Raw genomic sequence first — 27,994 nt, 5'->3', positions numbered from 1 at the left:
CTGCTTTGTACGTAGCATGGCTTTATTTGGTTCCCGGTAGGAACGATACAGCCTGCCCGTACACCGCGCTCGACAGCTGACCGGATGGAGTACAAAAATATAAAACAGACGCGATCCTCTAGCTACGAGGCAAAAGCGGGAGTGCAGGCTGTAGCTGGTGTGTACCATAGATACGTTCCTTTGGACTCTGGACAATCTTGCTCCTTTTAGGCCGTGCTCAAACGGCTGCGGGTCAAAGGCGGAGGTTCTCGCTCAGCGTTTACTCAACTTTTACCCAGGGGAAACTCGCCGGGTCTGAGTAAAACCAAGCCAGAACGGCAAGGTTTGGCCCAGCAGACGTAGCCCTCAGAGGACAGCTCCCCTTCCGTCTTTTGCTAACGGGCACGGGGCTTCCCAAGCACCCGGCGGAGACCAGAGCCGCATGCAAGAGGTGGGCTAAAGGCCTAGCGAGCGAGGCACGCCCGGAGTGTGTTTCCTCAGCCTGTAAGAGTCTGTAAGTCCCTCGAAGGGCTTTGGCTGGAAGTAAGTGACACTTGGCTCCCAGGAGGCGTCCGGTCCCTGGGTGCCACCGGCCCGGCCCCTGGCAGGCGCGGTACAGAATGGGAATGTGGCCCGGACACCCTCCGAGAGGGAGAATCCCACCGTTCCCGCCTGTGCCCGGTGCCGGCTCAAGGCCTGAGCCTCAGGATGGGGCAGGCGGGTACCGACCAGGCGCGGTCAGCAGGGCCGTGACGCCAGCAGGGAGTCGTCTGTGAGCCTGGGGTTCCGCACAGTTCGGGGGCTGGGACGTCAGGCTGAAGCCATCCCACCTCGGGAATGTGAGGCAGCTCCCATAGGTAACCCCAGGAAACATGGGAGATTTCACTCACCCTGGGGCCCCTCCGGCTCAAAACAGCAGGGGTCACACCCCCGGGGCAGGGAAGTTCAAGGGAAGGACGGCTGTGAACTCAGCCTGCCAAGCCACACAGCTCTGGAAGTAAAAAACCAGCACTATGGAGCACTTGAAAGACTAACAAGTCTTTAAAGTGCTACCTAGTCCTGTTTTTTGCTTCAGCTACACCAGACTATCACAGCTCTGGAAGAGAGAGAGAGAGAGAGAGAGTGTGTGTGTGTGTGTGTGTGTGGGGCGTGGATGCAAGCCCCCTCCCCTGCCTGGCTTTGTTGTGTGTGTGTGTGTGTGTGTGTGTGTGTGTGTGTGTGTGTGGATGCAAGCCCCCTCCCCTGCCTGGCTTTGTTCTGCTCCACCTTCGGCCTGTCTTGCTCTGGGAACATGCTGGGTTTGCTACCAAGAGGGATGCGGCGTCTGGCCAGGCTCTGAGGGTGGGGAGCTCCCAGGTCATGGGCACATGGGGGGCTGCCCCGCTCTGAGATAAAGCTCTGGGCTGGGGGGCGGGGGGTTAAAGCAAAGCCAGGGCCCTGTACATACAGAGGTCTCATCACTGCACCTCCGGGCCTGGGCACAGACTTCGCACAGATGTCCCAGGTGTGAGGGGCAGGACGATGCTAGACGAGGACAGGGAGCCAGGACACCCCTGCCCCCCGGGGAAAGGAGCGGGATGGGTTCACACCCTGTGTGCCCATGTGCCCGCCCCGAGCAGCCAGCCCGGTGCGGCTCTACGCAGTCCCAGCGCAGAGAAGACGGCGGCAGGTACAGCAGGGGCAGACGGGCAGCTGCCAGGGCAGGCCTGAGCCACACTGGCCCTGCCATCGATGAGGAAAGCCTGCCCCTGGTCTGGCTCACCGGTGGGCTCGATTCGGGACTGGCTTGTGCCGGTGAACCTCACTCCTGAGGTTGCTGAAGTGGAGTGACTCTGGATCTACACCAGTGTAAATGGTATCTGGATCCGGCCCGCTGGCTCGGCCTCACTCGCCAAATGTGCTTGAGACAATTACAAATGGCAACGAGACGCTCGTGTGATTAGTGGGATCAGAGCACGGGCGTCCGCGGCCAGGCTGAACCCATCCCCGCTCTGGAGTGTGATGCGGTTTCCGTGGGCAACCCGGCAGGTTTGACTCCTGCCTGTGGGAAGCCTCCCTCGAAGCAGCCTGGGGCCCAGCCGGCGCGGGAGAGAAGGGAAGATGCAGGCCAAGCAAGAGGCGCCTGCCTTCGAGGCCAGGCTGAGGCGTGGCAGCCGAGCCAGGAGCACGCCCCGCGCTGTGGTGACCGAACGCGGCTGGGCGGGATGCCAGGGCAGGGCCCAGGGAGGGCTGAGGAGAAGCCGGACCCAGTGCGAACGCAGGGTGGGAGGGAGCCGGGTCCAGAGGGAGGCTGCCCGACGGTTTCAAAGCAAAAGCACCGGAAACGGCCGATGCGCTTGGCCCTGAGCGTGGCGAGAGGGGTGGGGGGCGTGAGGGGGGACAGGCGCGTGCAGGGAGCCGCCAAGCGGGGAAGGCTGAGGAACGGCGGTGGGGGGAGGCGGAAGCTCACAGCTCTCAGAAGATGGGGCGGGGGGGGGGGGACTATCTGGTTTCTCTCTGGATTCGGGTTACTGACGGCTCCCTGGCGCTGAACGAGCTCCCCCGCCGGAGTTTGGTTTGAAAATACAGCAGGGTCCCGCGCTCTGAAGAACCCCGCCTCCTCCCCGGTTACGGCTCCGGAAGAGGGGCCCGGAGTCAGGGGCCCTGTGTTGTTACCGCCGGGTTTTCCTGCCCTGCCCCACCCCGGAGCAGTGGCAGAAGCGGGGGCAGCACAAAGGAGTGTCCTGGCTTGGCAGCCACGGGTGCTGAGGGCCTTTCTGTGCCCAGCCAGGCAGCGACCGGGCACGGCTTTCCCTACGAGCGTCCTGGCCACCCTGGTAGGCAGAGGTCCGTCGGCACAGCCCCACCCGCTCCTGGGCTCCTCCGTGGCGACGCCAGCCCAGGGGCCAGGCCCCGGGGGGTATTTTCTGGGTGACTGTGACTCCTGACCTGCTGAGGCGCCTGGCCGAGGCCCGCCAGCTCATTCCCGTGGGCCGCCGCGCGGGCACACCCCTGAGAGCGCCTGAAGGGGCAGACCCCGTGAAATAAGGCTGGGGAGGGGATGCAGGGGGGGAGGAGATTGGGTGTTGCTGCTATTGGTGGCAAAAGAGCAGAGTCGTGCCTGCTGGCTGGGGGGAAGGGAGCTCATCTCTCCGGCTCAGGATCCTGGAATGGCCCCTTGAGCGAGGACCCCATCTGCTCCTCCACCCAGTCCACGTAGTTGGACACTTTGGTGTACACCCCGTACACTTGCTTGCTGCCGCACTCCTCCGGCCCGCCCCACGAGACCAGGCCTTGGGCCACCCACCGCTGGGTCCCGGGGTCCTGGATGATGAAGGCTCCTCCGCTGTCCCCCAGGCAGGTGTCCTTCCCGCCTTCGTAGTAGCCGGCGCAGAACATGTTCTCGGTCACGCTGTAGTTCCCCGAGCGGGACTCGTAGCTGGTCTTGCACTCGGCGTGCAGCACCACCGGCAGCTTGACGTACTGCAGGGTGTCCGACAGCGTCCTCATCCCCGAGCTGATGAGCTCGTCCACGGTCACGTTGGGGTTGGAGATGCCCCAGCCAGCCACCAGGCCCACGGTGTGGGGATGTGGCCCCTCCAGCTCGTGCGCGAACTGGGGCAGGCAGACGGGCATCACGTGGGGGCCCATGGTCACTGCCTGCGTCAGCTTGACCAGGGCGATGTCGTGGTTGTAGTTCTGGATGTCGAACCCCTCGTGCAGCACGATGGCCGCCACGCTCCGGTTGGCGGCGTCCTGCTTCTGCCGCACGTCGTGCAGGCCCAGGTAGACGGTGACGTGCTCTTTGGACACGGGGATGACGGTGTTGTCCCGCCGCTGGGAGCGGAGGACGTGGGCTGCCGTCAGCACCCAGGAGTCGGAGAGCAGGGCCCCGCTGCCGAACCACTTGTCGTTGGGGACCCGGGACGTGTCCTCGACCACGATCAGGGCCTGCCACGGGAAGAAGCCAGGCTCCGCGTTGCGCCCCCCGATGATGCGCTTGATTATCCCGGGTAGGGGGCGGACGGGCTGGCCACACACTGGGGAGAGAAAGGACAAGGGAGTTAATCCAACAGGGTCCGCACCTCCACAGGAAGCAGCAGAAAAGGGATTCTCCAGTAGATTATGCCAGTGCGGCTCTGTCTCCTAAGAACCACGGTCTCTTATTTCTACGCCCACGGGACAGTCCTCGTTCTGGAGGACACGTGTGCTGGAAAAGACCCAACGTCCCTGCAGGTCCCTACGATGAACGCACCAGGGTGCGGAGCAGGCTGGGTTTTAACGACAGTCCCATGGCCCTCTCTGTTACCTCCGGGAGAAGGGCACGTGCGGATTTTCAGCCTTATGTCAGTCCCTAAAGGTGGTCCCTGGCTCCATCGCTTGGCACCTTCCTAGCCCCGTGGAAGGTGGAGGCGCGTGGGCCGGGAGGGACCCCTAGTGGAGCATCATGGGCCGTGCCTCTAAAGTTGCCACAGGGATGCCGCAGATCATGGCGGCCTGGCATGGCCAGAGTCTCCTTCTGCTGCGAATGTCAGACAGGGCCGACCTGGGCTGCTTCAGTGCCTGCTGAAACCTAGGGGGCTGCCCCGCATCTGTCTCCAGGGCTGTGCAGGCCAGCAGACAGGGCACTGGAAGGCACCTCAGGAGACCTGGGTTCTAGTCCTACCCTGAGTGGTGGGAGAAAGGAAGGCTGGGGGAGGCAAGCTCTGCCCCCAGGGGAGCCAAGGCCCCCACCCTACAGTTAGTGTCCTGGGCGTGGAGACTAGGCAGGGCCAGGCTGGCAGTGTGGGAAGGCAATGCCTTTCCCTGCCTGTGATCCTGGGCACTCAATTTGTGCCTCAGTTTCCCCTTCCCCTATTTTTTGGGCTTGTCTATTTAGACAGTGCTGGAATGAGACCCGGGTGTCCTGACTCTCACGGCCTGGCCTCTTGGTCATCTGCTTTCCCTGGGCAGCCTCCAAGCTGCACGTATTTAATGAACTTAACTCCCCTTCCACTCTGCTACCAATTCATGCGTTACCCCTGCCAGCCTCGGGCAGGGTCTCCTCTGAGTGCACGTCTCCCGCTGCAGGAAGGACACGTGTGGCGCAGGCCTGTGGCATAATCTACCCGCAATGATGCATGCACGCCGCCTCGCGCTATCCATCATTGCCCTTTCGAAGCCCAGAATACCTGCATGGGGGGCGGGAGGGGAGGCGGGAAGAGTTTGAACACTCTCCACCCGCTCAACGCCCCCCCTTCGCCCCGAACCATGGAAGAGTCCCGCCGCTAGTGCCCCCTGCCTGCCATTGGAAGGTCTTCGGCTCCAGCTGGCAAGGAAACAGAACAAAAGCAAGTCGTCCGATCCCCGCCCCGCCCTGGAGCCGGCTGGCGGATCTGTGGGACTCGACAGCCCCCGTGTTTTCCATTACTGGGCTGGGCAAGCCCAGCTGGAATTTGATGCCCGCGCAGATGAAGTCGATCTGATCCCAAGACTGGCTCAGGTAATGGGATGGACGTCGTTTCCGTCTGTCCCCATCGGAGACCTCAGGGCCAACCTCTGTGGCTGCAGAAGCAGCGCTGGTTTTCTGGCAGGAAATGCATTCAGCTCCCTAATGCCTATCGCTGGGCTGATGGCCAAAGAGCCTCGGAAAGGAGGTGCTGCCTGACCCCGATCTCGCCGGCCCGGGTCTGGCACTGATGTGACTCAGTAGATTTCACAGGGCCAAGCAGCCAAGCAGCTAAGCCTTAACCACACCGGAAAGCCAACGATTTCGCTCGGGGTTTGCTCCTGTGTCATTAAGGGCAGCATCAGGGTCTTTGTCAGCAGACCACGGACGTGGGGATCATCCCACTTATGCACGGACCCCAAAATATCAGGCCCTTGCCCAGCCCGGCCATCCTCTGTGCTTCAGTGACAAACCAGGTTGCAATTTAAGTGGGCATCGTGACACGATGCTTTAATTGGTGCTGTTAACAGGACAAGGGTAAACTGGTGCGAAATAAAGACCCCACCCAGCAAAATAAATACAGAAATAAAAGAGAGAAATAATAAATATGAATAAGCAGCAGGTTTAAGACAAATATAAGGGAGCATATCTGGCCACAACACACCGTTAACCTGTGGAACTCCTTGCCAGAGGATGTTGTGAAGGCCAAGACTATATAACAGGATTCACTTGATGATTCCCTGTTCTGTTCACTCCCTCTGGGGCACCTAGATTGGCCACTGTGGGCAGACAGGACCCTGGGCTAGATGGACATTTGGGCTGACCCAATATGGCCATTCTTATACTCTGATAACAAGGGGTGCTCTAGCCTAGCAAGGCTCTCCTCTGTGCTTCAGTGACAAATCAGGTTGCAATTTAAGTGGGCACCGTGACACGATGCTTTAATCGGTGCTGCTAACAGGACAAGGGTAAACTGGTGCAAAATAAAGACCCCACCCAGCAAAATAAAGACAGAAATAAAAGAGAGAAATAATAAACACGAGTCTAACTCTGGGATTCAGATACAGACGTGTACTTTGGAGGGGGCGGACTGGCTACATAAGCAGATGAGGTTGATTCATGGCTCACAGCCACATCCTCAGCCCAATAGACAGCTCTGCCTCTCCAAAGAGGTCCCCAGCGGGTAAGGAGGGACAATAGCATCGAGCTGCCTGATATGGACCAGGGACTGATCAGTTTCATTCCACCGTGCTGCCTAATTTGTTACCCCAGCCTGAGCTTGTGCTGTCTGACACCCACCGGGGAAAGGTGACTTGTAAAGATGGGCCTTCTAGAAGTGGCTCTGTGTGTGTGTGTGTAACAACCACACCGGAAAACAAATCCGAGCTGTCTTCACTGACCCTTTTGCGCAAAAGTTTTGCGCAAAAGGACTTTTGCCCGAACGGGAGCAGCATAGTATTTCCACAAAAACACTGACACTCTTACATGAGATTATCAGTGCTTTTGCGGAAATTCAAGCGGCCAGTGCAGACAGCTGGAAAGTGTTTCCAGAAAAGCGGCTGATTTTCCAGAAAAACTGGCCAGTCTAGACACAGCCTAGGTGTGTGGGTTACATGTGTACGTGTATGTATGTTCGCATGCACATGCATATGTGTACACGCATGTATGTGTATATGTGTGGGCATGTGTGTGTGTACACGAGTATGTGTGTGTCTGTACTGCACGCACATATATGTGTGTAGCTGTGTGTGTGTGTGGACATGCATGTGCGGATATGTATATGTGCGTGTCCACACGTGTGTCTGTACAGGCACATGCATGTACAGGTGTGCACATGTGCATGCATGTGAGTACACGTCTGCACATGGGTGTACACATGTATGCACATGCATCTGCATGCGTGTGGACATGCATGTGTGTGCGTGCGTGCGTGTTTAAGTTCTCTCCCTTTTCAAATGCTGTCAGGAATACAAAATGCACTTAGCCAAACAGCGCTGGCCAGCTGTCAGCCTGCCGGAAAGCGGCCTTCCCCCCTAGGGACATGGCATAGGGTTAGCGGAAGCTGCTCCTGCCAAATATTTATTCTAACGAAATGTAGACCAAGCCCTGAAGGCGCTGGCAGGGCTCTTGCTCACGGCAGCTGGAGGGTGCGGCGCAGCGGCCGGGGGGCGGGGTTACGCGCCGGTGGGCGACTGGCTTGAGGGAAGGGGGAGGGAGTCTGAGGCCGGCTGAACAGCTCGCTCCCTCTGTCCGTCATGTCCCCCGAGGGGATCAGAGACGGGAGCCCCTGGCGCACGGAGGCTGCCGGCATCGGCTCGCCAGCCCCATCGGAAGCCCCGATGACTAAAGGCAAAATGTTTGTCACCTCAGGCCAGAAGGAGCTTGCCACAGTCCTGGCCACAAGGCTGGTCCTCAGTGTCCAAGGGGGAGCTTGCCTGGGGACCGTTACGGCCACTCACTGCTGGAAATGGTTGCCTAGGCAAAGCCCCAGGCCCGGCCATTCCCATGGTCCCTGGGGTGCTGAGGAGAGGTAACTACAGAGCCACAACATCCTTTGTTCTCTGCCTTTGGGATACAGGCCACAAGCATCCTTAACGCCCCCGCACCAGGCCCTCCATCTCCATTGGCCAGGAACCCTTGGGACTCCCCTGGGGGGCTGCATCCCTTTCTGTGGAACAAGGCCTGGGTCCCCAATGAGACTGCGGTGCCCAGTTCAGGGAGGGGACCGGCAACGGGACAGGAAGCTCTGAACTCAGTGTAACTACCAGCAGGCAGATTCAAACCTGGGACCTCAGCGTAGGGCCCTCTACAGCCTGAGCTATAAGCCAGCCGGCTCTCAGCCCAGCCTGTCGAGCGCCCGCACTCTTGTCTCTCGCTGTCCATGGTCTGCGTGACACTCCACGGGGCAGCGACCCACCCCCGGCAGGAGTGGGGGTTACCCCCGCTCACCCCGGAGGGACCGAAGCGACGTCAGCCTGGGTTCGCGGGAGGCGGGAGGTCAGCCTAGACGTCCCAAAGGCTCCTTTAGGAGGCTTCCGGCGCACGTGTTCCCTGCCCATGCTGGGGCCAGGAGCGGAGCTGGTTACGATGGAGTCAGGGCACTGGAGCCAGCAGGAGTGGGAGCGGAAGCTGAACCCCGCAGAGGAGAGGGAAGTTTCTTATTGCTGCATTTATTGCTACCTGAAAGGCCTGGGCACCGGAGCCCTTGGCCCCTCCACGGAACAGGCACCGCAGCAGTGGCTGTGGCAGGAGACTGGGCCGCTGCCATGGGGTGGTGGCAAAACCCGATGCGGATCCTCGCCTCGCAGCTTGGTCTTGCTCTGGATCGAGCGGGAAGGGTGAGCCTTTGAAACTTGCTACCCCTGCACTCTCTGGGCAAGGGGCGATTCGCCAGCCAAGCCCCCATGGGACTAGTCTTCCTGGCCAATGTCCCCGCAAAGTTTCCCCGTCGGTGTGTGGAATGAATTTTGTTGTGTGCACCAAGGCATGTGCAGATGTGCACCACACATAGATGCACATGCTGCTGGCAGTGGTCAGCTCTACCAATTAGCTGGGTGGGACCTGAATCTCTCCTGGACCGCCGCCCAAGTGCTCAGGTCACAGGGAACCCTGCTTCAGTCCTAGATGAGCGTACAAAGCCTTCATACAGGAGTGCAGGGCTGCAGGGTGTTTGAACAACAGTGAACTTGGCCTCGCAGCCCGACCGCACAACGACGCCCAGGACAAGACCATGAAAGGAGTCTGGGAGACCTGACGGCGCGGCAGCAAACAGCCCGGAAGCTGTGTGTGGGGGCTGGCCCTGCAGCCGGTGAGATCTGGGGGCATTGTGAGAAGCAGAGGGAAAGGGGAGGAGAGGGTTTCTCTAGGGCAGACAGTGCGGCCCAGCTGAGCCATGTGACGAGCTGGCAGGCCCCGGGTGGCAATAAGACAGCACCTGTCGGAAATGTGAAGTGGCTTTCAGCGCTGGGCAGGCGCGGGGGCTCCGCCTTTCCCAGGACAAAGCAGCGGCGAGCTAGAGGAGTGGAGATGGGGGAGGACCCGAGACATCCCCACGTTTTGCTGCCTCTCTCTGTGGCTCAGACTCTAGGCTTTGAATCAGGGGTGGGGGACCTAAGGCCGGATGCGGCCCCCGGATTGCTTGGATCCAGCCCCCGAGGCTCAGGGCTCCCACAGCACTGGGGAGCTGGTGCTGGCACGCCAGCCCCTCCACTGCCTTTCCCCCGTGGGGCTGGGGCCCACGAAAACTACTAGCCTGGCCCCCCCAGGCTCTGGTGTGCGAGGGGAAAGTGAGGAGGGTCTCTCTGCTTGCGTGCGGCCCCCAACTGATTTTTCTGTGGGTTACTAGCCCCTCTCCAAAAAAGCTTCCCCACCCCCGCTTTCTAAATGCGCCTAACACGCTGCATTCCCGTGGGTCTACCCAGAGAAAACCTGTTACCAGCCACCGGGGCTAGGTGACTGGCCACCTAATCAACAGCGCGAGGTGGCCCGAATGCAGACATCGGAGCTAGGAGCCGAATTCCCCCCTTGACACTGCCTCTCTCTGTGGCCTGTGGCCTGTCCCTTAGTGACTCAGCCACAGTGTCGCCAGCGGTATAGCGGGGCTAACGAGGACCCACCGGCGAATGGGTGCAGAGCACGGGGGCCATTGGAGAGCACGCCTAGAGGGGGACTCTCTTGGGCCAGTATTTAAAGACCCGCCCTGCTGGGCGTCTGATTTTTGCTGGGCTCGTGGGAGGCTGCCCGAGGCGGGTTCTAAGGGGCTGTCCACCCTGGGCCACGTCCCACCAGTGCAATCCCGCGGGTACCTGCAGAGGCTGGCGGGGCAGGGTTTGGCCACCGCAATAGAGATGGGCCCCGAACCCACCCCTGGAGCTCAGCTCCTGTGGCGTGTGGGGTGGTCGGAAGCCAGCCCCCCCGTGGCACACAGCCCTGCTCGTGGCTCTGCCCTGCGTGTCCCTGCCGGCCTGACCAGCCCCCGACCCTCGTCCTAGCCCGTACCAGTCGCATCGCGCCCTGTTACCCCTTGTAGAGCGAATGCTGCTCCGGCCGACGCCGGCACAAGCCACCCCCTCCCCAGCGGCGGCTCCTTACCTGGGCGGCACGACGGCAGCGCGGTCCCCAGCTCCTCGCTCCTCCACACCCCCGTCGCGTCACAGGTGTACCTGCCTGGAAGAGAGCAGCCTGTGACCCGGGAGCACGATGCACACCCGCTCCTCCGGCCGCCTGTTGCCTGGACCACCCCACAGCCACAGCCTGCGGGGTTACCCGGGTTAGTGGCACCGCCGGCTGCGGCTGTCGGTCTGGCGCCCAGGGGCGCACGCTCCGCCGACAGCCGGGGGCCATCTGGAGTCTGGGAGCCAGCCTGGGGCCCGGGAGGTGTGTTGGGGGGGAGTCGGATTGTGTGAAAGGCCCCTCCACTGCTCCCCCTCCCCCCGATGATTTTCCAGGGCAGGGAGAAATGAAGGGCATCTGCACGCCCGTGTGTATGGGGATTTGCGCTCCCCTGCCGGCCTGTCCTGCCCCTGCTGGCCATGGGCCCATTTGCTTCTCCTTCCCAGGCTGTCAGGCCCTGCTAACATAATGCAGGACAGATGGGCTGGGCTGGTTCCCTGCAGGCGCCCGCCATGCCAAAGGTGATTGCGCACTCGGGCAGGGCCCGGGAGACGGGGGAGCAGCGGGGTCCAGAGCAAGGGGGCTGGGATGTGAGCAGATCCTGCCGAGCGCCACGCCTCCCCCGGAGCGGCCGGGCTGGGTCTCTGGATGGGTCGGGGGCAGCCTCTGAGCCACGTCCCCGGATGCCGGAGGGGGGCTGAGAGCGCAAACGCGGCCCATGGAAGTTTGCAACGCCGCGCGCCCCGCGAGAGGCCGGGCGGAGCGTGGAAAGCAGAGCCCTGGCGTGCAGGAAACCCATGGGAGTCAGGCACCGAAAGGCACTTGCAATGCTGCTCAGAGCAGGCCGGGGCCAGCGGTGGCTGCAGACATGGGCGGTGGTGAAGGTAGGGCCAAGCAAGCCCCCAGCCCCGCCCCTTCTGCCCCAGCTTTGCCCTTTCTGCCAGGGCCCCGCCCCCTTCCCAGGCCCCGCCCTCCACAGAGGCCAGCCCCGCACGAGGAGGTGGAGTGGCCCTGGAGCACAGGGAGGGCAGGTGCTGGGGGCAGCAACACTCCGCCCCAGTGTGCCTCCAGCCGGCATTCCGGGGGCGGAGTCTGGGCGGGGCCAGGCTGGCGGGTTGGGAAGGCAACGCCTCCCCCTGCCTAGCGCACCTGCCACCGCCGGCTGCAGACCCTCCCCGTAAGGGGAGCCGAGCTGTGACCTGGCTGCCAATGGAAGTGGAGCCCTGACCACAGGAGGTCTGGCTGTTTGCACCCAGCAGGCAAAGACCCTCAGCCCCGCTGCTCCCAGCCCGGGACAGCTGACTCCGGCTGGGGTCTGGGCTGTATAGGGCAGCGTAGATGCTCGGGCTGGAGTCCTTCCCCCTTGCGGGCTCTCAGCGCCCAGGAGGTACACGGGAGCATCCGGTGTCTGACCGGGACGCCCGGTTGAAAAGGGACCTGGCAGCTCTGGGCAGCCCCGGGCTGCTAAAGTCCGGACGCTGGTGCCGGGGGGCTCGGGGCTCCCTGGCTCCGCAAGACCCCTGGAAGTTCACCCCAGGCTCCCATTGGCCGTGGTTCCTGGCCAATGGGAGCTGTAGGGTGGCCCCTGTGGGCGGGGCTCCCTGTGCTTAGGACTGGACATGCCAGCTGCTTCCAGAGGTCAGCACCGCCTGGCCAGAGCCCGCCCCTGAACCCCGTCCGGCACCCCAACCCCCTGCCCCAGCCTGGAGCCCCCTCCGCACCCGGAGCCCCTCATTCGTGGCCCCACCTCCTCCCATCCCCCACCCGCCTGCCCCAGCCCAGTGAAAGTGAGCGCGGGTGGGGGAGAGCGAGCGACGGAGGGAGGGGGCACGGAGCCCCTCCCACCCCTGCCTGGCCGCAGCCCCTGAGCCCCTCCCCCGGCAGCGGAGAGCCTCACCAGTGATATTTGGGGCCATCTGATAGTAGGGGTGCTGGCAGGCGTACTGGACCCCGGAGCGGTACGTGGTGAGGTTGTTTCGCGTGGCGAAGGTGACAGACCCGTGCTCCAGCTCTGCGGGGGCTTTGCAGTCAGCAACTGAAAAGCCGCAAGGAAAGGAGAGTTTAGGCGCCGGCGGGCAGATCCCGTCTCCGCAGGCTCCGCCCACGGCCTCTGTGCAATATCGCTGCAGGGGCCTTGCATGGCTTGCTCCTGGGGGCGTTTCGAAGGGGCCCATATAGCCGCCGGTCTGCCAGCGCTGCCAGACCTAGCCCTGCTGCAGGTGGGGATGCGCACAAGTGAGGTTATTTTAACCTGTCTGCAATGGTCCCTTTAATTTTTCCATCCATGCACGGAGTACATTTTGTTGTGTGCACCAAGGCATGTGTGGATGTGCACCACCCACATGAACGTGCCACTGGCAGCATTTGAATCTCTCCTGTGTGGCCACCCAAGCACTCAGCTTACAGGGAACACTGCCCGTCAGGCTCTGAGGCCGAGTATGTCTGGTTTTAGTTCCTCGTCTTTTCCTTTCCTTCCACCAGCCACCCTAAGCCTTTCCCCGTGGGAATCTGCCCTTCCCTCCGCATTGAACACCTGCCTCTGGTAAAGTCAATGGGAATTTGGCACTGATTTCAACAGTATCATTGTATCCTCACACAATACCCTGCAATAAGCCCCAAACCAACCCTTCCCTTTGTGAGATCACCCCCTCTCCCCCACGCAGGGATCCGGTAACGAACCGTAACTCCGGCCAGGCTGGGAGTGGATATGACTGTGTCTAACCAAATCCAGTCCAGGTCACTGATGTGATGCACTAGCCAGTGTGTATGTGCACCACTGCAACCAAGGCAGCTCACCCATGTGTCATAAGACTATAGTGTCCATAGCTAAGGGAGATTCTCTTTTAGCTCCAGTGGTAGAGTCCAGCCTTTGGGAAGAATGTCAGTTCTAGCCCTGCTGTTGCTGTGAAAGTCTGTGTATCATAGTCACTGACATCACTAGGCAGCGATGGATGTGGACGGTTCAGTCCTATACGTTATAGCTCGGGAATCGTAGAATTGTCATGCAAGGTCATGATCTCGCGAGGGCCCTTCCAGGTCTAGCGTTCTAGGATTGTTTCAGCAGCACCTCCTGCCGTCTTCCACGAACACCACCTGAGACGGGGCCTGCCCCAAGGAGTGAACCCGCTGAGTAGGAGACAGATCGATCCAGCGCGGGAGGGGAGCAGCGGGAAGAAATGCCCGGTACAAAGTCAGTTGGGTCAGGGACAGGGAGGGAATGTGCCCTGGCTCCCAGCCCAGTGCTCTGTCTCAGCCGCCCATTGCTGCATGGATTGATGGCTTTGCTTTTGTTGCGCCCTGTCCCTCGCTTTGTCTCCAGCCTTCCCGGCACGCTGTCCTGGAAACCGACACCCCCGCTCGCTCAGCAAGTGCCCCGCCAGCCAGGAAATGCTGGACGGAGCAGAGCCGTAGAGCTTGCCCCCTGCTTCCAGCCGTGAGTACCAGTTTCCACACACGTGCTATGAGCCTGAGAGCGGCCACGCTGCAGAAGAACCCGGGGGCTGCCCAGAGCCAGTGGGCGAGCCGCTGATGTGTTCGCACCAGCTGTTGCCACATGGTCATGGGCGGCGGGTGTAAGAGGCAAAGGAAGGCATTGCCTTCTCACGCTGCCGGGCATGGCCCCGCCGCGGCCACACTCCACCCCCAGAATGCTGGAGTGGACTTGGCTCCGGTGCGGGGGCGGGGCCTCAGGCAAAAGGGGCGGGGTTAGGGGCTTGCTTCCCCCAGCCCGATGTTCACCCATGTGCCCGTTGCATTACTACAAAAGAACAAAAGAACGGCCACACTGGGTCAGACCAAAGGTCCATCCAGCCCCGTGTCCTGTCTGCCCCCAGTGGCCAATGGCAGATGCCCCAGAGGGAGTGAACAGAGCAGGGAATCGTCTAATGATTCCTCTCCTGTCATCCCTTTCCAGCCTCTGACAAACAGAGGCTGGGGACACCTTATCTACCCATCCTATCTAACAGCCATTGATGGACCTAACCTCCATGAATTTATCTAGTTCTTTTTTGAATCCTGCTAAAGTCCTGGTCTTCACATCCTCTGGCAAGGAGTTCCACAGGTTGACAGTGCTCTGCGTGAAGAAAAACTTTTTGTTTTAAACCTGCTCCCTATTCATTTCATTGGGTGACCCCTAATTCTTATGTTATGGGAACAAGGAAATAACTTTTCCTCATTCCCTTTTTCCACACTAGTCATGACTTTATACACCTCTTTCACATCCCCCTTAGTCTTCTCTTTTCTAAGATGAAAAGTCCCTGGCTTTTAAATCTCTCTTCATAAGGGGCCTGTAATCATTTTTATTGCCCTTTTCTGAACCTTTTCCAGTACTAATCGATCTTTTTTGAGATGAGGCGACCACGTCTGCACTCTGTATTCAAGACGTGGTCGTGCCGTGGTTTGATAGAGAGGCAAGAAGATACTCTCTCAGGGTATGTCTACACTACCCTCCTAGTTCGAACTAGCGGGGTAATGTAGGCATACCGCACTTGCAAATGAAGCCCGGGATTTGAATTTCCTGGGCTTCATCTGCATAAGCGGGGAGCCGCCATTTTTAAATCCCCGCTGGTTCGAACCCCGTGCCGCGCGGCTACACGGGGCACGAACTAGGTAGTTCGGACTAGGCTTCCTAGTCCGAACTACTGTTACTCCTCATTCCACGAGGAGTAACGGTAGTTCGGACTAGGAAGCCTAGTCTGAACTACCTAGTTCGTGCCGCGTGTAGCCGCGCGGCACGGGGTTCGAACGAGCGGGGATTTAAAAATGGCAGCGCCCAGTTTATGCAAATGAAGCCCGGGAAATTCAAATCCCGGGCTTCATTTGCAAGTGCGGTATGCCTACATTACCCTCCTAGTTCGAACTAGGAGGGTAGTGTAGACATACCCTTAGTCCCCATCATGTTGTGGGTAGTAGATGGGGCAACAGAAAGCACTTGACAACTTCTCCACCCCCCACAACACTACACCCAGCTCTGCTTTAAGGCCCCCCCTGAATTGAAGCTAGAGAGGGACCTTACTCTGGTTGTATCTCGAGCTACCACGCAGGCAAGCCCTGTGAATTCTTCCACCTGTTCTCCCAGACCAGGTCTTTGTGTTGTCTGCGAGCCGCGCAGCGCATTGTTCACATTGTATGAACAACAGTCAGGCAGAGGGCGGCGGTTTTGCTGTCTGGACTGGGGAGACACGTGATCGCCATGTGAACATCACACAAACCCTGCATCGTTTCAAAACGTCCGCCCCCTGCTGTTTTCTTTGCTTGCCTCTCCCTGGCTGGGCCTTTGTCATGTTGTTTTGAAGTGTCGGCATGAGGCAGGCTGTCCAGCGACTCCCATTGCGGCTTGGATTGCTGCGTTCGCTTAACGGTGGGCTTTTGTTGTGTCCCGTCGCTCGCCTCGTCTCCAGCCCAGCCCTGCAAACTCTTGTTACGACTCGGAGGCTAATCAATCTAGGTGATGCCCTGCTGACGAGGCGCAGTAACTCCAGGGTGGCTTAGGAAAGGCTACAGGAAATGCATGGGTTGCTATGAATTACCTAGGAACCTTAGTCACCAGCTAGGGTCCAGCTGTGCTAGGCGCTGGACAAACACAGAAGCGCCTGTAATTTCTAACCTGGGTAAACACACATGTCGAACTTGTCCGGCTCCTAAGCACAGAGCTGTGCTCAGCCCCACCCAGAGGTGCCTCCCCACAGCTCCCATTGGCCAGGATCTATGGCCAATGTGAGCTGGGGGTGAGGACAGCCGGACATGCCGGTCACTTCTAGGAGCTGTGCAGCGCTCTTTTACCTGGTAAGCCTCAGGTACCTGCCAGGAGGGGGAGCGGGAGCTACAGGCCCAGGCCAAGATGGACACTGGCTCAGTCTCTTGTACAATTGATTGGCTTTAGGAAGGGGCTCTGATTTACAGGTGAGCACAAAGCCTCTTGGGCAAGAATAAGCAGACAAGGGGTCAGGTGGTATCATCTGGGCATCTCTTTTTGAACAGACACACTCTGCCATCTGCCTTCTGGGGCGTTAGAACCACTCCGCCTTTGCGTGTGGCTCTCCTGGATCTCAAAGCCCTTTGGGCTGAGACTTTGTGGCCAGAAAGCCCTAACCCTCGAGCGTCAGGAATTAGAGGGGACCCAGAGCATGATGGTTGTGTCCCTGACCCTTTTGACAAAGAGCCATTGATGGACTCACTCCTACTATTGGCCTTCACAACATCCCCTAGCAAGGAGTTCCACAGGTTAACGGTGCATAATTTTTGTGTGTAAAGAAACACTTCCTTTGGTTTGTTTGCCTGTTCATGTCTTTGGGGGACCCCCTGGATGCTTGTGTTATGTGAAGGGAGTAAAGAACACGTCCCTGTTCACGTTTCTCCATACCATTCATGGCTGTATAGACCTCTATCATATTCCCCCTTTGTCATCTCTTCTACGCTTAACAGTCCCAGTCTTTTTAATCTCTCCTTATATGGAAGCGTTTCCAGACCCCTAGGTGTCTGTGTTGCCCTCCACTGTCCTTTTTCGAATTGTGGTGTATCTCTTTTGCGATGTGTGTGCGCTAGAGCGAAGGTGATGGGGCCAGCCCACGGCAGGTATAATCAGAAGTGTGGGGCTCTCACAAGGGGGCAACTTTGACCAGGACAGTGAATTTGGCCTGCGGTGAAGGTAGCTATGAATTCTCTAGCTTTCCTTCTGTGAGACCTGCAGCTGCCAGACCCCACAAGAGGGAAGATGAGACAAATGTGTTCGTCCTCATACGTGGGGCAGGAGACGGGGGCCTACAGTAGAGGGAGGGAGGGGAAGGACATGCCCCATGACACTGGCGAGTTGGAAACATTTGCCAAACTTCCGGAGCCGCTGCCGATTGGCCTGTTGCAGATTCGCAGAGCCCCAGGCCAGGAGGGGCCGGTGGGATCCGGGTCTGTCCTCCTGCCTAACACAGGCCAGAGACCCTTCTCCAAACCCATCCCGACGTGGCTGTAAAAGAGCCAGTGACGGAGAACCCTCCGGGACTCTTGGCCAATGATCCCAGGGGGAGTGACTCTCACCGTTAAAACGGTAGGCCGCCTCCTGCCAAGCCAGCAGCCTCTTTCCGATTGTCGCCCCGCGACTCCAGCCCCCCTCTTTCCCCTCTCTCTGCTGGCTCCAAGCGCCTCCCCTCAGCTGCTTTTCAGGGGCTGACTCGTCCAGCCCTGTAGCGCTCCCTTGAATTGCTCCCCTTCTCCGAGGTCCGGTTCCTGTCCCAGCCCTGCTCACTATGGGCCTGTGCCCACATTTCCAGCAACTTCAGAGGACTTTGGCTCACTCTGGGCATGGGGTCCCATAGCTTTCTACTCCAGGACCCCAACTTCATCCATTCCCCCCCCCCCTCATTTCCCCTGCCTGGCCACTACACTTCCACCTACCCGTCCCTCCTTTCTCTGCTCCTTCTCCCAGCTTGCTTCTTTTTCTTTCCCCTTCCTGCCCCCAGCCCAGCCCTTCCACAATTCCTTCCAGGCAGTGCCCTCTGGCCCTGGGAGTCTCTGCTCGACCTGGGACAGGTGGAAGGAGACGGAACCCCCAGCATAGAGCCCCGGAGAGTCCAATTAGTGTGAGGGTGTTGCCGTGGGGAAGCAGTAGCCGAGTAGGGATCTAAAATCCCGTTGAACGAGTTAACTGGTTAACTGCTCTATTTAACAGGTTAACCGAGTAAACAGAGGCAGCTGGGGGCTGCTCCGACCTGGTGCTGGCCACCGTCGGCAGACAGGCTACTGGGCTGGATGGATCTTTGGTCTGACCCAGTACGGCCGTTCTTATGTTCCTTATGCCGCCCATCGTGGGCCCCAGAGGGCTGGAGCAGCCCCCCCTGCCTGTGGTGGTGGTGGTGTGTGTGTGTGGGGGGGCTGCTCCAGTCCCTGCCTGTTAACTGTAACTGGTAAGTATCACCTGGGAAGGGATGATATTGACCAGTTGACTGGTTAACCATTCACATCTCCATAGCAGAGCTGGCAAAAGCAGGTTGAAGAGACTTGTGATCACACCCAGGTTCCTTGTGGATCTATCTTTTGTAAGTGGCTTTTAGTCCCAAAGGAGGGGTTGAAATGCCCCGGAACAGGCTGACCGAGGTTGGCTTTTTTTGCCCCGATTTTTAGCCAGTGGAAGGGACGTTTCTTATTCATGCCACTGAAATAGATCCCCCGATCCCAGCGAGACAAGGCAGCAAAGAGTTCAATCAAAGTCAGCAAACAACACATGCCCAGACAAAGCCGCCAACCTTTGCAGAAGGACTTTCATTGAGGTGGGAGCAGGGCGGAGAGGCGGGGGGAGGAGAGTGCAGGTCCATGATGCACCGGGAGGACATTATAACTCCCAGCAGTCTAGCTGTTGTTTTTTCAGCAGGGGACTTGCTCATTTGCATGTGTTTCAGGTGTGTTTTTCTTTCCCTTTCTGCACCCCAGCTGGAGTTAAGCGTGTGCTGGGCGGGATGGGGTTAACAGAGCACAGCACCGTCCATACAGCCGGGATGGATTCCAGATCAGGAAGGGTTGCGGGGATGCCCTGCTGGCTCCCTGACACATCAAAGAGACCCTGTGCCCACTCTAGGGGCTGTGGCTAGATGGCACTCGGGATCATGCGGCCGTTTGGTCCAACTCAGCTCCTCTTTCTGGCTGGGGGTCGGTTGTTTCCGCAGCTGCACCGAAGGCAGAGAGAAAGGGGGAAAGAGGAAAGCAGAGAGAGAGAAAGCAGAATCAGTGGACGAGCAGCGAAAGTTCATGCAGGAAACGCAGCCCAAAAACACCAGAAATAGTTAATGATGCACGGTTTCAATTCAGCAAGCGTGAAAAGCAAGTTGGGTTATACACACCGACCGTGCTGTGCTCCGGGGTTTGCGCACAGAGATCCTGTTAAAAATCAGCAGGTGCTACCATGCAATGGAACCAGCTTGAAGGGAAACTGCCTTAGGGGAGTAAAAGTCTTCTGTTGCTTCAATAGGCATTCTCATTCCTTGCACCTTCCGTGGCCTTCCTGTGCTAAATTCTACTCTGGGATGCAGCCCGCACCAGCTTGGCTGGCTCCTGTTACAATAAAATTCTCCTCACTGGGCACAAATTAAGTCCTCCATCAACATTAATTAGTGGTCATTCAAAAAAATCTATATTTATTGCCTGCCAGATGGTTCAGGGGAAAAGTTTAATTTTTGTGCAATTGTTTTGTCATTTATTTCTTTGGAGGAATTTTAACTCACTACAGTTCCCCTCCTCCCCTTTTTGACAGCCCAAAATGTCTTTTTTCAACAAAATCTTTAAAAGATTTTGATGAAAATGTCACTTTTGTCCAAAAGCTTGTGGAGAAAAAGTTTGTGAGGAAGACTTGAAACCAGTTCTAGTTTTTATACTGTCTCCGCTCAAGCAGAACATAAGAACGGCCACACTGGTCAGACCAGAGGTCTACTTAGCCCAGTGTCCTGTCTGCTGACAGTGGCCAATGCCAGGTGCCCCAGAGTGAACAGAACAGGCAATCATCCAGTGATCCCTTCCCCGTCACCCATTCACAGCTTCTCAGAAACACCATTCCCACCCATCCTGGCTAATAGCCATTGATGGACCCGTCTTCCATGAATTTATCTCTTTTTTGAATCCTGTTAAAATCCCGGTCGTCACAACATCCTCTGGCAAGGAGTTCCACAGGTTAACTGTGTGCTGCATGAAGGAAAATCTTCCTTTTGTTTGTTTAAAACCTGCCACCTATTCATTTCATTTGGTGACCCCTTGTTCTTATGTTAAGGGAGAAAGTAATTAATTTTTCTCTATCTACTTTCGCCACACTGGTCATGATTTTATAAACCTCTATCTTATCCCTCCTTAGTCTCCTCTTTTCTAAGCTGAAAAGTCCCAGTTTTAATAAGCTGTCCTCAGCTGGTGGCCGTTCCAATGCACTAAGCAGAACTTCAAATGAAATCAATGGGCGATTGGTTTGGTAATAGGGGAATAGGAAACTCAGCCGTTGGTTTAATTAGGAGGATTCCTTTGTGTTTTATGGTGGTCGCTGTCCCGCATACACAGGACAGGACACTATTTACCAAGTCTAGCAGCATCACCCTTTTCATCCTCAAGGAGAGCTACAGACCCAAATGAACCCTTACAAACCCCCGCATGAGGGCAGGCACATTTGGGTTGAAGGCAGGGGTGGGCAAGCAAGTGGATCTGGCCCGCGGACGCCCTGCCACTCCCCCGCCTCCAGGGCAATCAGGGCCTGGGGGCAGGAGGAGCGCGCTAAGTCTCCTGCCCTGCAGGGGGCGCACGGCTCTTAGAGTGAAAGCGCCACGAGCCCCTTGCAGGGTGGGGGCAGGGAGCAAGAGACTTCATGCACTCCTCCTGCCCCCGGGCCCGCATTGGCCTGGGGGTGGGGGAACGTGTAAAGTATCCTCCTGCCCTGCCAGGGGGCGGGTGCCTAGAGGGAACCACCAGGTGTGGAGCAAAGACTTCATGAGCTCCCCCACCCCCAGATAAATCAGGGTCTGTGGGTGGGAAGCGCAGAAGTGTCCTGGCTCCACCCTTTCTGCCCGAGACCCTGCCTCTTCTGCAGAGACCCCGCCCCTTCCTCCTGAGACCCCACCCCTTCCTCCTGAGATCCCGCCCCTTCCTCTTGAGACCCCACCCTTCTGCCTGAGACCCCGCCCCGTCTGCCTGAGACCCCGCCCTTCCGCCTGAGACCCTGCCCTTCCGCCTGAGACCCCGCCCTTCCGCCTGAGACCTCACCCATTCTGCCTGAGACCCTGCCCCTTCCAGGGCAGACCAGGGCCACTTAAAAATTAGTGAAGTGCCCCCCATCTAAAATTATTGCCCACCCCTGGTTTAAGGGGTCTAAACCAGTGTTTCTTAAATTTTTTAAGACCAAGGAACACCAAACAATTTTTTTTTTAGGAGGAACAGCAAGGATTTTTGTTGAGCAAAAAAAGAAAAAAAGTTTGGCAGGGAAAAAGGGTCGGGGAGGGGGGAGCTATTGAGAAAAACTGGGTCAGGGGAAAGTTATTGAGAAAAAAAAAAAGGTCGCCTGTTCCTTTAAGGATGGCCATTTTGAATTCTGTTGTTCTCTGCGGCACACCTCCAACTGCCTTGTGGCACACTGGTGTGCCAGGGAACACAGTTTAAGAAACACTATCTACACATTCCCTGACCTGGAAACGCCAAAGCAGGAAGCCCGTGCAAAAGGCAGACCTTGGCGGCTGGAGAAAAGAAACGAGTGTCCGCCAGGGAAACGGAATCGTGATGGCAGCTGTAAATGGCGCGTTCATTAGCTTGATCTCAGAAACAGGGGAACTGGGACAGAAGACACAAGAAGGGATCTGAGGCCGGATCTTCCCTACAAAGTGAGGGTGACCCAAGTCCCCTTGGTGGACCTGTGTAAGCAGGTGTCTATACTCAGATTTGTCTCTGGCTGACATAAAGGCCCTGCTTTGGTGATGGAGTAAAACTCTGTTCCCAAGCGGCGCTGAGCCCAGCTTGGTGAGCCAGGCACCTTGCCCGCTCTCTCTTGTTGCATGCGAGCAGTGGGAACACACGCACACGAGGGACCAGCTGGGCGCTGATGTAACTTGTGCCGACCCAGGTCTGAGCGTAGACGTGGCACGACTCTTCCCTCACCCTTTCAAATGGAACGGGGTTTTTTTTTTTTGAGGTTTGCAAAAAATAGTTGGCCGACTTTTCTAATTTCTTTGGCATTTCCTAGCTCTGGGCAGAGATAGGGCCACCCCAAAGCTGGGGCTTGAACAGCCTCAAAGCGGCAGGAAATTGAGAGCTACATTCCGATTTGACCAGGAGTCCTTATTTCGAAAATGGGCCAGGTAATCACATCCCCCCACCCAGCTCCAGAGCCATGCCACGCCTTGGCAGCTGGAAGAGGCGACAAACGCAGGAGCTGACCTATTACAGCAAAGGAGCTCCACCCTGTTGAAAGACGTCCTGAGAAGGTCTTACTCAGCATCTGAAGCTGGCCCTAGTCCCCCACTGATCACGCATAGCTCTCGGGCGCGATCCAATTCCAGCAATGTGAACGGGAGCCTTCCCACAGACGTCAACGGGCATTAGATCAGGCTCTTAACGCCAGGCCAAAACGTACTCACACGAGCCAGGCAAGGGCTTGCTTGGCAGTCGGAGACAGGAGAAAGCCAAGTAGGTTGGAAAACCAATTACATTTGTAAGTCGCCCAAGGGAAAAAATGATTAGCATCCGGGCTGTGGAATGAGGCCCGGATCCTGCTCTTTCGGGGCCCGGATCCTGCTCTGTTCCAGAGAAAGTGCCCACCCCGTTCGGCAGGGGGGTAAATTAGAGCTTGGCAGGGGAACTCCATTTAGCACCCAGCGGGCGACCGCGGGACTTACTTTTGCAGACGGGGATTTTGTTGCTCCATGTGCCGTCCTTCAGGCACTCGATCTGGACGGAGTCGCTCTCCACGTTGTCCTGAGAGGGAGGGGCAAGCGAACACCGTGAATCAACCAGCCAAAAGGCCTCCTCCGCGCACGGCCACCCCCCATCCGCCCAGGGCCCGATTGGAACCCCGACCGGACCTTACAGAGACGCTGCTCGCTGCATGGGCCAGCCCTGGGAAAGGGAGGGTCCTCGACATTGGGACCTCCTCCGTTGAGTCTGAAAGTATTGTAGAAAACCAGCGTGGGTTGTTTTTTTTTTGCAGATCGGCTGTGTTAAAATCTAGCCCAGCGGTTCCCAACCTTTTCCAGATGGGGACCCATTTTGACAATTCAGGACGACTTGGTGACCCAAAGCAATTCAAAAACGGGGGAGCAGGAGGGACAGAGCCACCCGGGGAGACACTTGTCGACTCTTTTGAAGGTGACCCATATTTGGGTTGCGACTCACAGGTTGGGAAACCCTGATCTAGATGGACGGATGGGGCAGCCTATCATATCAGTGTAGTAGCATGTAAAAGTGATGCTAGAGCCAGATTAGAGAGAGCGAGCGAGAGATCATGGTATGAAGCCCTAGTGATGGGGTGGGTAGAACCGAGGGCGGCTGATCCAGAGGTAAGAGCCCCACCTAACGACTCATCAGCACTTCCTTCAGTGAACAGCTGTTCCGTGGAAGTCCCCTACCACAGGACCAGCCCTGCTGAGCCTGGAGAGTGTGGAAGGGCCTCACAGACAGAGAGGAACCTGGTGCCTCTGTCTTTTGGGACCACGCCCAGCCTTCCATCTGGCTTCTTGGCGGGCAGTTAGTTTGTGGGCGTGGGCACGGCGTGGAGCTGGCGGCTGGGGGACGTGCTGCGTTCTCTCTCTCCTGCCATGTCTTCAGAGGGGCGTTTGTGGCCCTACGCCTGTCATGCCCTTGGGGATAGTCCATGCTCCGGGAGGGTGTGATGGGCTTTCGCTTGCTCCCTTCCCAGCACTGCTGGAGGCCTGGAAATGCTCTCCCAGAAGAGCCAACTCGCAGGGAAGTGAAGGGATCCTCTTGCTCTCGGCTCGCCTAGCGGCGAGGGCTTGCGTGCGTCTCGCTGAAGCCGGGCAGAGCACCACCGCAGCCTCTTTGTGGCGGAGCTGGGGTAGTTTCAGATTGTTGAAAGGGGAAGGGATCCTCCGCTCAGCCCATCATCCCGTGCCCGTGTTTGGATCGATGGCACCGGACGCGGGCCGCGTCCTGACGTAAGGACACGCCTCTGGCTCGAGCGCCAGACATGTGGCGCTCCCCCGTACAACCGAGTGACTCCGGGTTCCCTCTGGCGCGAGGGAGATGAGAATCCGCCCCCCCACCAGAGACCAAAGCCAGAGGCGCCTGTACCTTTAGCACGTTGTAGCCGGTGTTGCAGCTGATGACCACCTGGTCCTTAAACGTGTACTTGGCTTGCGCCGGCTCGATTTTCCCATTGATTGGTGGCTGCACCAGTGGGCACGGGTTCCCTTGGGGGGGGGGGACAAAGAAAGACCACACTGACTCACTGGTGAGAGTGCGGGAAGGGGGCGCAGGGAGCCCCAACCCACCCAGGCTGCTCTGTATCCAGTACCCATGGCCATTCATTAGCATCACTGTGCCCATAACTCATATACTCAGGGGCTGTGTCTAGACTGGCAAGTTTTTCCGGAAAATCAGCCGCTTTTCCGGAAAAACTTGCCAGCTGTCTACACTGGCCGCTTGAATTTCCGCAAAAGCACTGACGATCTCATGTAAGATCGTCAGTGCTTTTCCGGAAATACTATGCTGCTCCCGTTCGGGCAAAAGTCTTTTTCCGAAAGACTTTTGCGCAAAAGGGCCAGTGTAGACAGCCCAGTGCTGTTTTCCGCAAAAAAGCCCCGATGGCGAAAATGGCGATCGGGGCTTTTTTGTGGAAAAGCGCGTCTAGATCGGCCACGGACGCTTTTCCGCAAAAAGTGCTTTTGCGGAAAAGCATCCTGCCAATCTAGACGCGCTTTTCCGAAAATGCTTTTAACGGAAACCTTTTCCATTAAAAGCATTTTCGGAAAATCATGCCAGTCTAGACGTAGCCAGGGACTCTTGGCACACGAGAACTGGCAGGGCCTCGAGAGGCTATCGAGTCGGCTATCAGAGACAGGATCCTGGCCCAGGCGCAGCCTTGGTCACTAGCCACGGGGCCAAGCCCCCACGCACAGCGCAGGGAAGAAGCCAGAGCAGTTACCGATGGCCGTGTAGGATAACTTCCACCCGCGGTTCTCGCCGGAGCTGTCGCTGTGGAACAGGATCTGAACACTGTTGCTTTGGGTTTCCAGACGCCCTGGGGATTTTTCCCCACAGAAAGGCCCAAACTCCCTCTCGCCCGCTTTAATCTGCCAGGAGAAACAAGAGCAGATGGCACAGAGAGGTAGGATGCACCGGGTGTCTCGCTACACCCTCAGGCTGGCGCGTGGGTCTCCCTACGCCCTGAGGCTGGCGCATGGGTCTCCCTACGCCCTGAGGCTGGCACGTGGGTCTACCTACGCCCTGCGGCTGGCGTGTGGGTCTCCCTACGCCCTGCGGCTGGCATGTGGGTCTCCCTACGCCCTGAGGCTGGCGCGTGGGTCTCTCTACGCCCTGAGGCTGGCGCGTGGGTCTCCCTACGCCCTGAGGCTGGCGCGTGGGTCTCCCTACGCCCTGCGGCTGGCGTGTGGGTCTCCCTACGCCCTGCGGCTGGCGTGTGGGTCTCCCTACGCCCTGAGGCTGGCGTGTGGGTCTCCCTACGCCCTGTGGCTGGCGCGTGGGTCTCCCTACGCCCTGAGGCTGGCGCGTGGGTCTCCCTACGCCCTGAGGCTAGCGCGTGGGTCTCCCTACGCCCTGAGGCTGGCGTGTGGGTCTCCCTACGCCCTGAGGCTGGCGTGTGGGTCTCCCTACGCCCTGAGGCTGGCGCGTGGGTCTCCCTACGCCCTGAGGCTGGCGCGTGGGTCTCCCTACGCCCTGAGGCTGGCACGTGGGTCTCCCTACGCCCTGAGGCTGGCACGTGGGTCTCCCTACGCCCTGCGGCTGGCGTGTGGGTCTCCCTACGCCCTGAGGCTGGCGCGTGGGTCTCACTACGCCCTCAGGCTGGCGCGTGGGTCTCACTACGCCCTCAGGCTGGCGTGTGGGTCTCCCTACGCCCTGAGGCTGGCGTGTGGATCTCGCTACGCCCTGAGGCTGGCGTGTGGGTCGCCCTACGCCCTGAGGCTGGTGTGTGGGTCGCCCTACGCCCTGAGGCCTTGCAGGTATCCGTATGTCTTGGGCTCTCTGCGACATGCCTTGCAGGGGGCCATCTCTCACTTGTCTCCAGTGAATCTTTGCCCCAAACGTAAAGGCCCCGCGAGGTCGCCCACCGGCCAGGAGAAACCCAGCATGGACCCTACCCCAGTGGTGCCTGAGGGCTCAGGAATGGGGGGTGCTGGCAAAGCTGGAGGGGTCGCGGAGGGTGCCAGAGCATGGAGCTGGTCATGGCGGGTGAGCCGGGGCCCCGTTCTGTCTCCGAGCTGTCTGGGGCGGAGCAGTGGTAAATATTTCACCCCCCTGGGAGTTTTCCTAGTACTTTGGGCAGGAGGTGCGGGGTGCACGCAAGAGGCCGGGGGCCAATGCAGCCCCGCTGGAAGCAGGCTCAGGGATCTGTCCGGCTGGACCCCCCGGGGGTCTGGGGCGCGGGTGGTCGGAGGAGGTCGGGTCCTGCGAGGCCGGTCCCAGGAGGCCCCCCCCCCCGCTCACCTTGACGTAATCGTAGGGGCAGGACACCTCCGGGTGGTCCTCGACGTCGAAGGCGTCTTCGAACTGCAGGCTGACGAGGAAGCCTTCCTCCAGCTCGATGCGGTAGCGGCAGTCGGAGCTCTTGGGGTAGGGGCCGGGGAAGTCGGCGCTGGCGATCAGGCCGCTCCGCTGGGTGAAGAGGTTGTCGCTGCACTCCACTGGAAGGCACACAGGACGCCTCAGCCGCCGGCCTCGACCCTCGGCCCCGGGTTCAAATCCAGCCGGCTGCCCCGACAGAGCAGCCCACGCGCCCGCGGGCCCAGCGCTGTCTCCTGGCCCCAGCCCTGGGCTGTCTCCCCTTCAGAACGCCTCCCCCCGCCTCGCTCACAGGGCCGCCCTGGCCCGGGCTCTGGTCTGCGCCCAGCAGCGCCCCTCGGGACCGGCACCGCCCAGGGTGGGGTCGCGCTGGTGTAAACCTGGTATGAGCCAGTGGGGCATCGGGCCCGGCGCCGCTTCGGGGACAGGCTCGGCGCCTCCTGAGTACGAGGGCGGGCTCAGGGACCCAGGGAAGGACGGCTCCACGCCCAGGCCGCTTGGCTGTCCCAGCCCCCTTGCGGCTCCAGCCCTCACGCCTTCCCGCCGGCGGCCGGTGGACTCGCGCCAGCTGGGCCGGCCTTAGCGAAAATGGGAACATGTGTGTTGGTGCCCCTGAGCCCTGGGGGCATAGCACCCCCGTTTCCCCTGGCACTCATGGGCTCCCCCCCACTACCGCTAACCCTGCACTGCGCCCCCAACCGCAGCCCTGTGCTTCCAGCATGTCCGGCCCCTTGACCCCCATTGCACAGTAACACCCATGCCCCGTTGCCCCTCGCCCTCCGGCACCAGCGCCCTGGGCGTGGGCCCCATTTGCCCAGCCCTACGGCTGGCCCTGGGTGTCATTGTGGGTCTGCTGGCCTGGCCCCGCTGTAACCCACACAGGCTGGGTGGGAACCGGGACCCCCTTGCAGGGTGCTCGGAACAAGCCTGGTGAGATCCGCGTGCGCAGTGGACACAGGCCGGGAGCAGGACTCTGTGGGCCACAAGCAGAGGTGACCCTGGCCACGCCGCCATGCTGGCCCACCGCCCCAGCGCTCCCCAGGGCCCCGCTGGGGGGGGGGAGACGTCCCGGGCGCAGCAGGGCGGACGTGCCCGACGGGCGCGCTCCAAGGCCGGGGGAGAGCGCAGCGCGAGCGGTGCCGGCGCCGGGCCGCACCTCTGCAGGTCCTGTTGTCGGAGTGCAGGAGGTAGCCGAAGCGGCAGGAGCAGTAGTACCCCCCGATGTAATTGTGGCAGTTGTGGTCGCAGGCCAGCTCCTCGTCGCTCTTCTCCAGGCACTCGTCCACGTCTGCCGGG

The 27,994-nt window shown here is 59.2% G+C and overlaps 1 protein-coding gene across 6 annotated transcripts in view; it reads right to left on the bottom strand.

Annotated features, from left to right (window-relative positions):
* The window catches only part of MASP1 (MBL associated serine protease 1), a 60,042-nt gene that overhangs the window by 9,594 nt on the left and 22,454 nt on the right, over positions 1-27,994 (bottom strand). For 3 of the 6 annotated variants that reach the window (XM_075938223.2, XM_089780703.1, XM_075938225.2), the window contains 8 exons: positions 27,855-27,986; positions 26,624-26,820; positions 25,104-25,251; positions 24,251-24,369; positions 22,840-22,918; positions 12,396-12,533; positions 10,478-10,552; positions 1,102-3,998 (listed from right to left, as the gene is read on the bottom strand). In XM_075938223.2, coding sequence (XP_075794338.2) covers positions 3,103-3,998; positions 10,478-10,552; positions 12,396-12,533; positions 22,840-22,918; positions 24,251-24,369; positions 25,104-25,251; positions 26,624-26,820; positions 27,855-27,986 — 1,784 coding nt within the window. In that variant the 3' untranslated portion in view covers positions 1,102-3,102. Of the gene's footprint in view, positions 1-4; positions 3,999-10,477; positions 10,553-12,395; positions 12,534-18,729; positions 19,150-22,839; positions 22,919-24,250; positions 24,370-25,103; positions 25,252-26,623; positions 26,821-27,854; positions 27,987-27,994 lie in introns of those variants that run through there. The other 3 variants (XR_016350333.1, XM_075938224.2, XM_075938226.2) reach the window with 3 other exon arrangements.

The sequence above is a fragment of the Pelodiscus sinensis genome, chromosome 10 (assembly GCF_052426305.1).
Source record: "Pelodiscus sinensis isolate ZL-2025 chromosome 10, ASM5242630v1, whole genome shotgun sequence".
In the NCBI taxonomy this organism is placed as follows: domain Eukaryota; kingdom Metazoa; phylum Chordata; order Testudines; family Trionychidae; genus Pelodiscus; species Pelodiscus sinensis.
The sequence above is the reverse complement of the archived record's forward strand: the minus strand, read 5'-3'. Positions and strand labels throughout refer to the sequence as shown.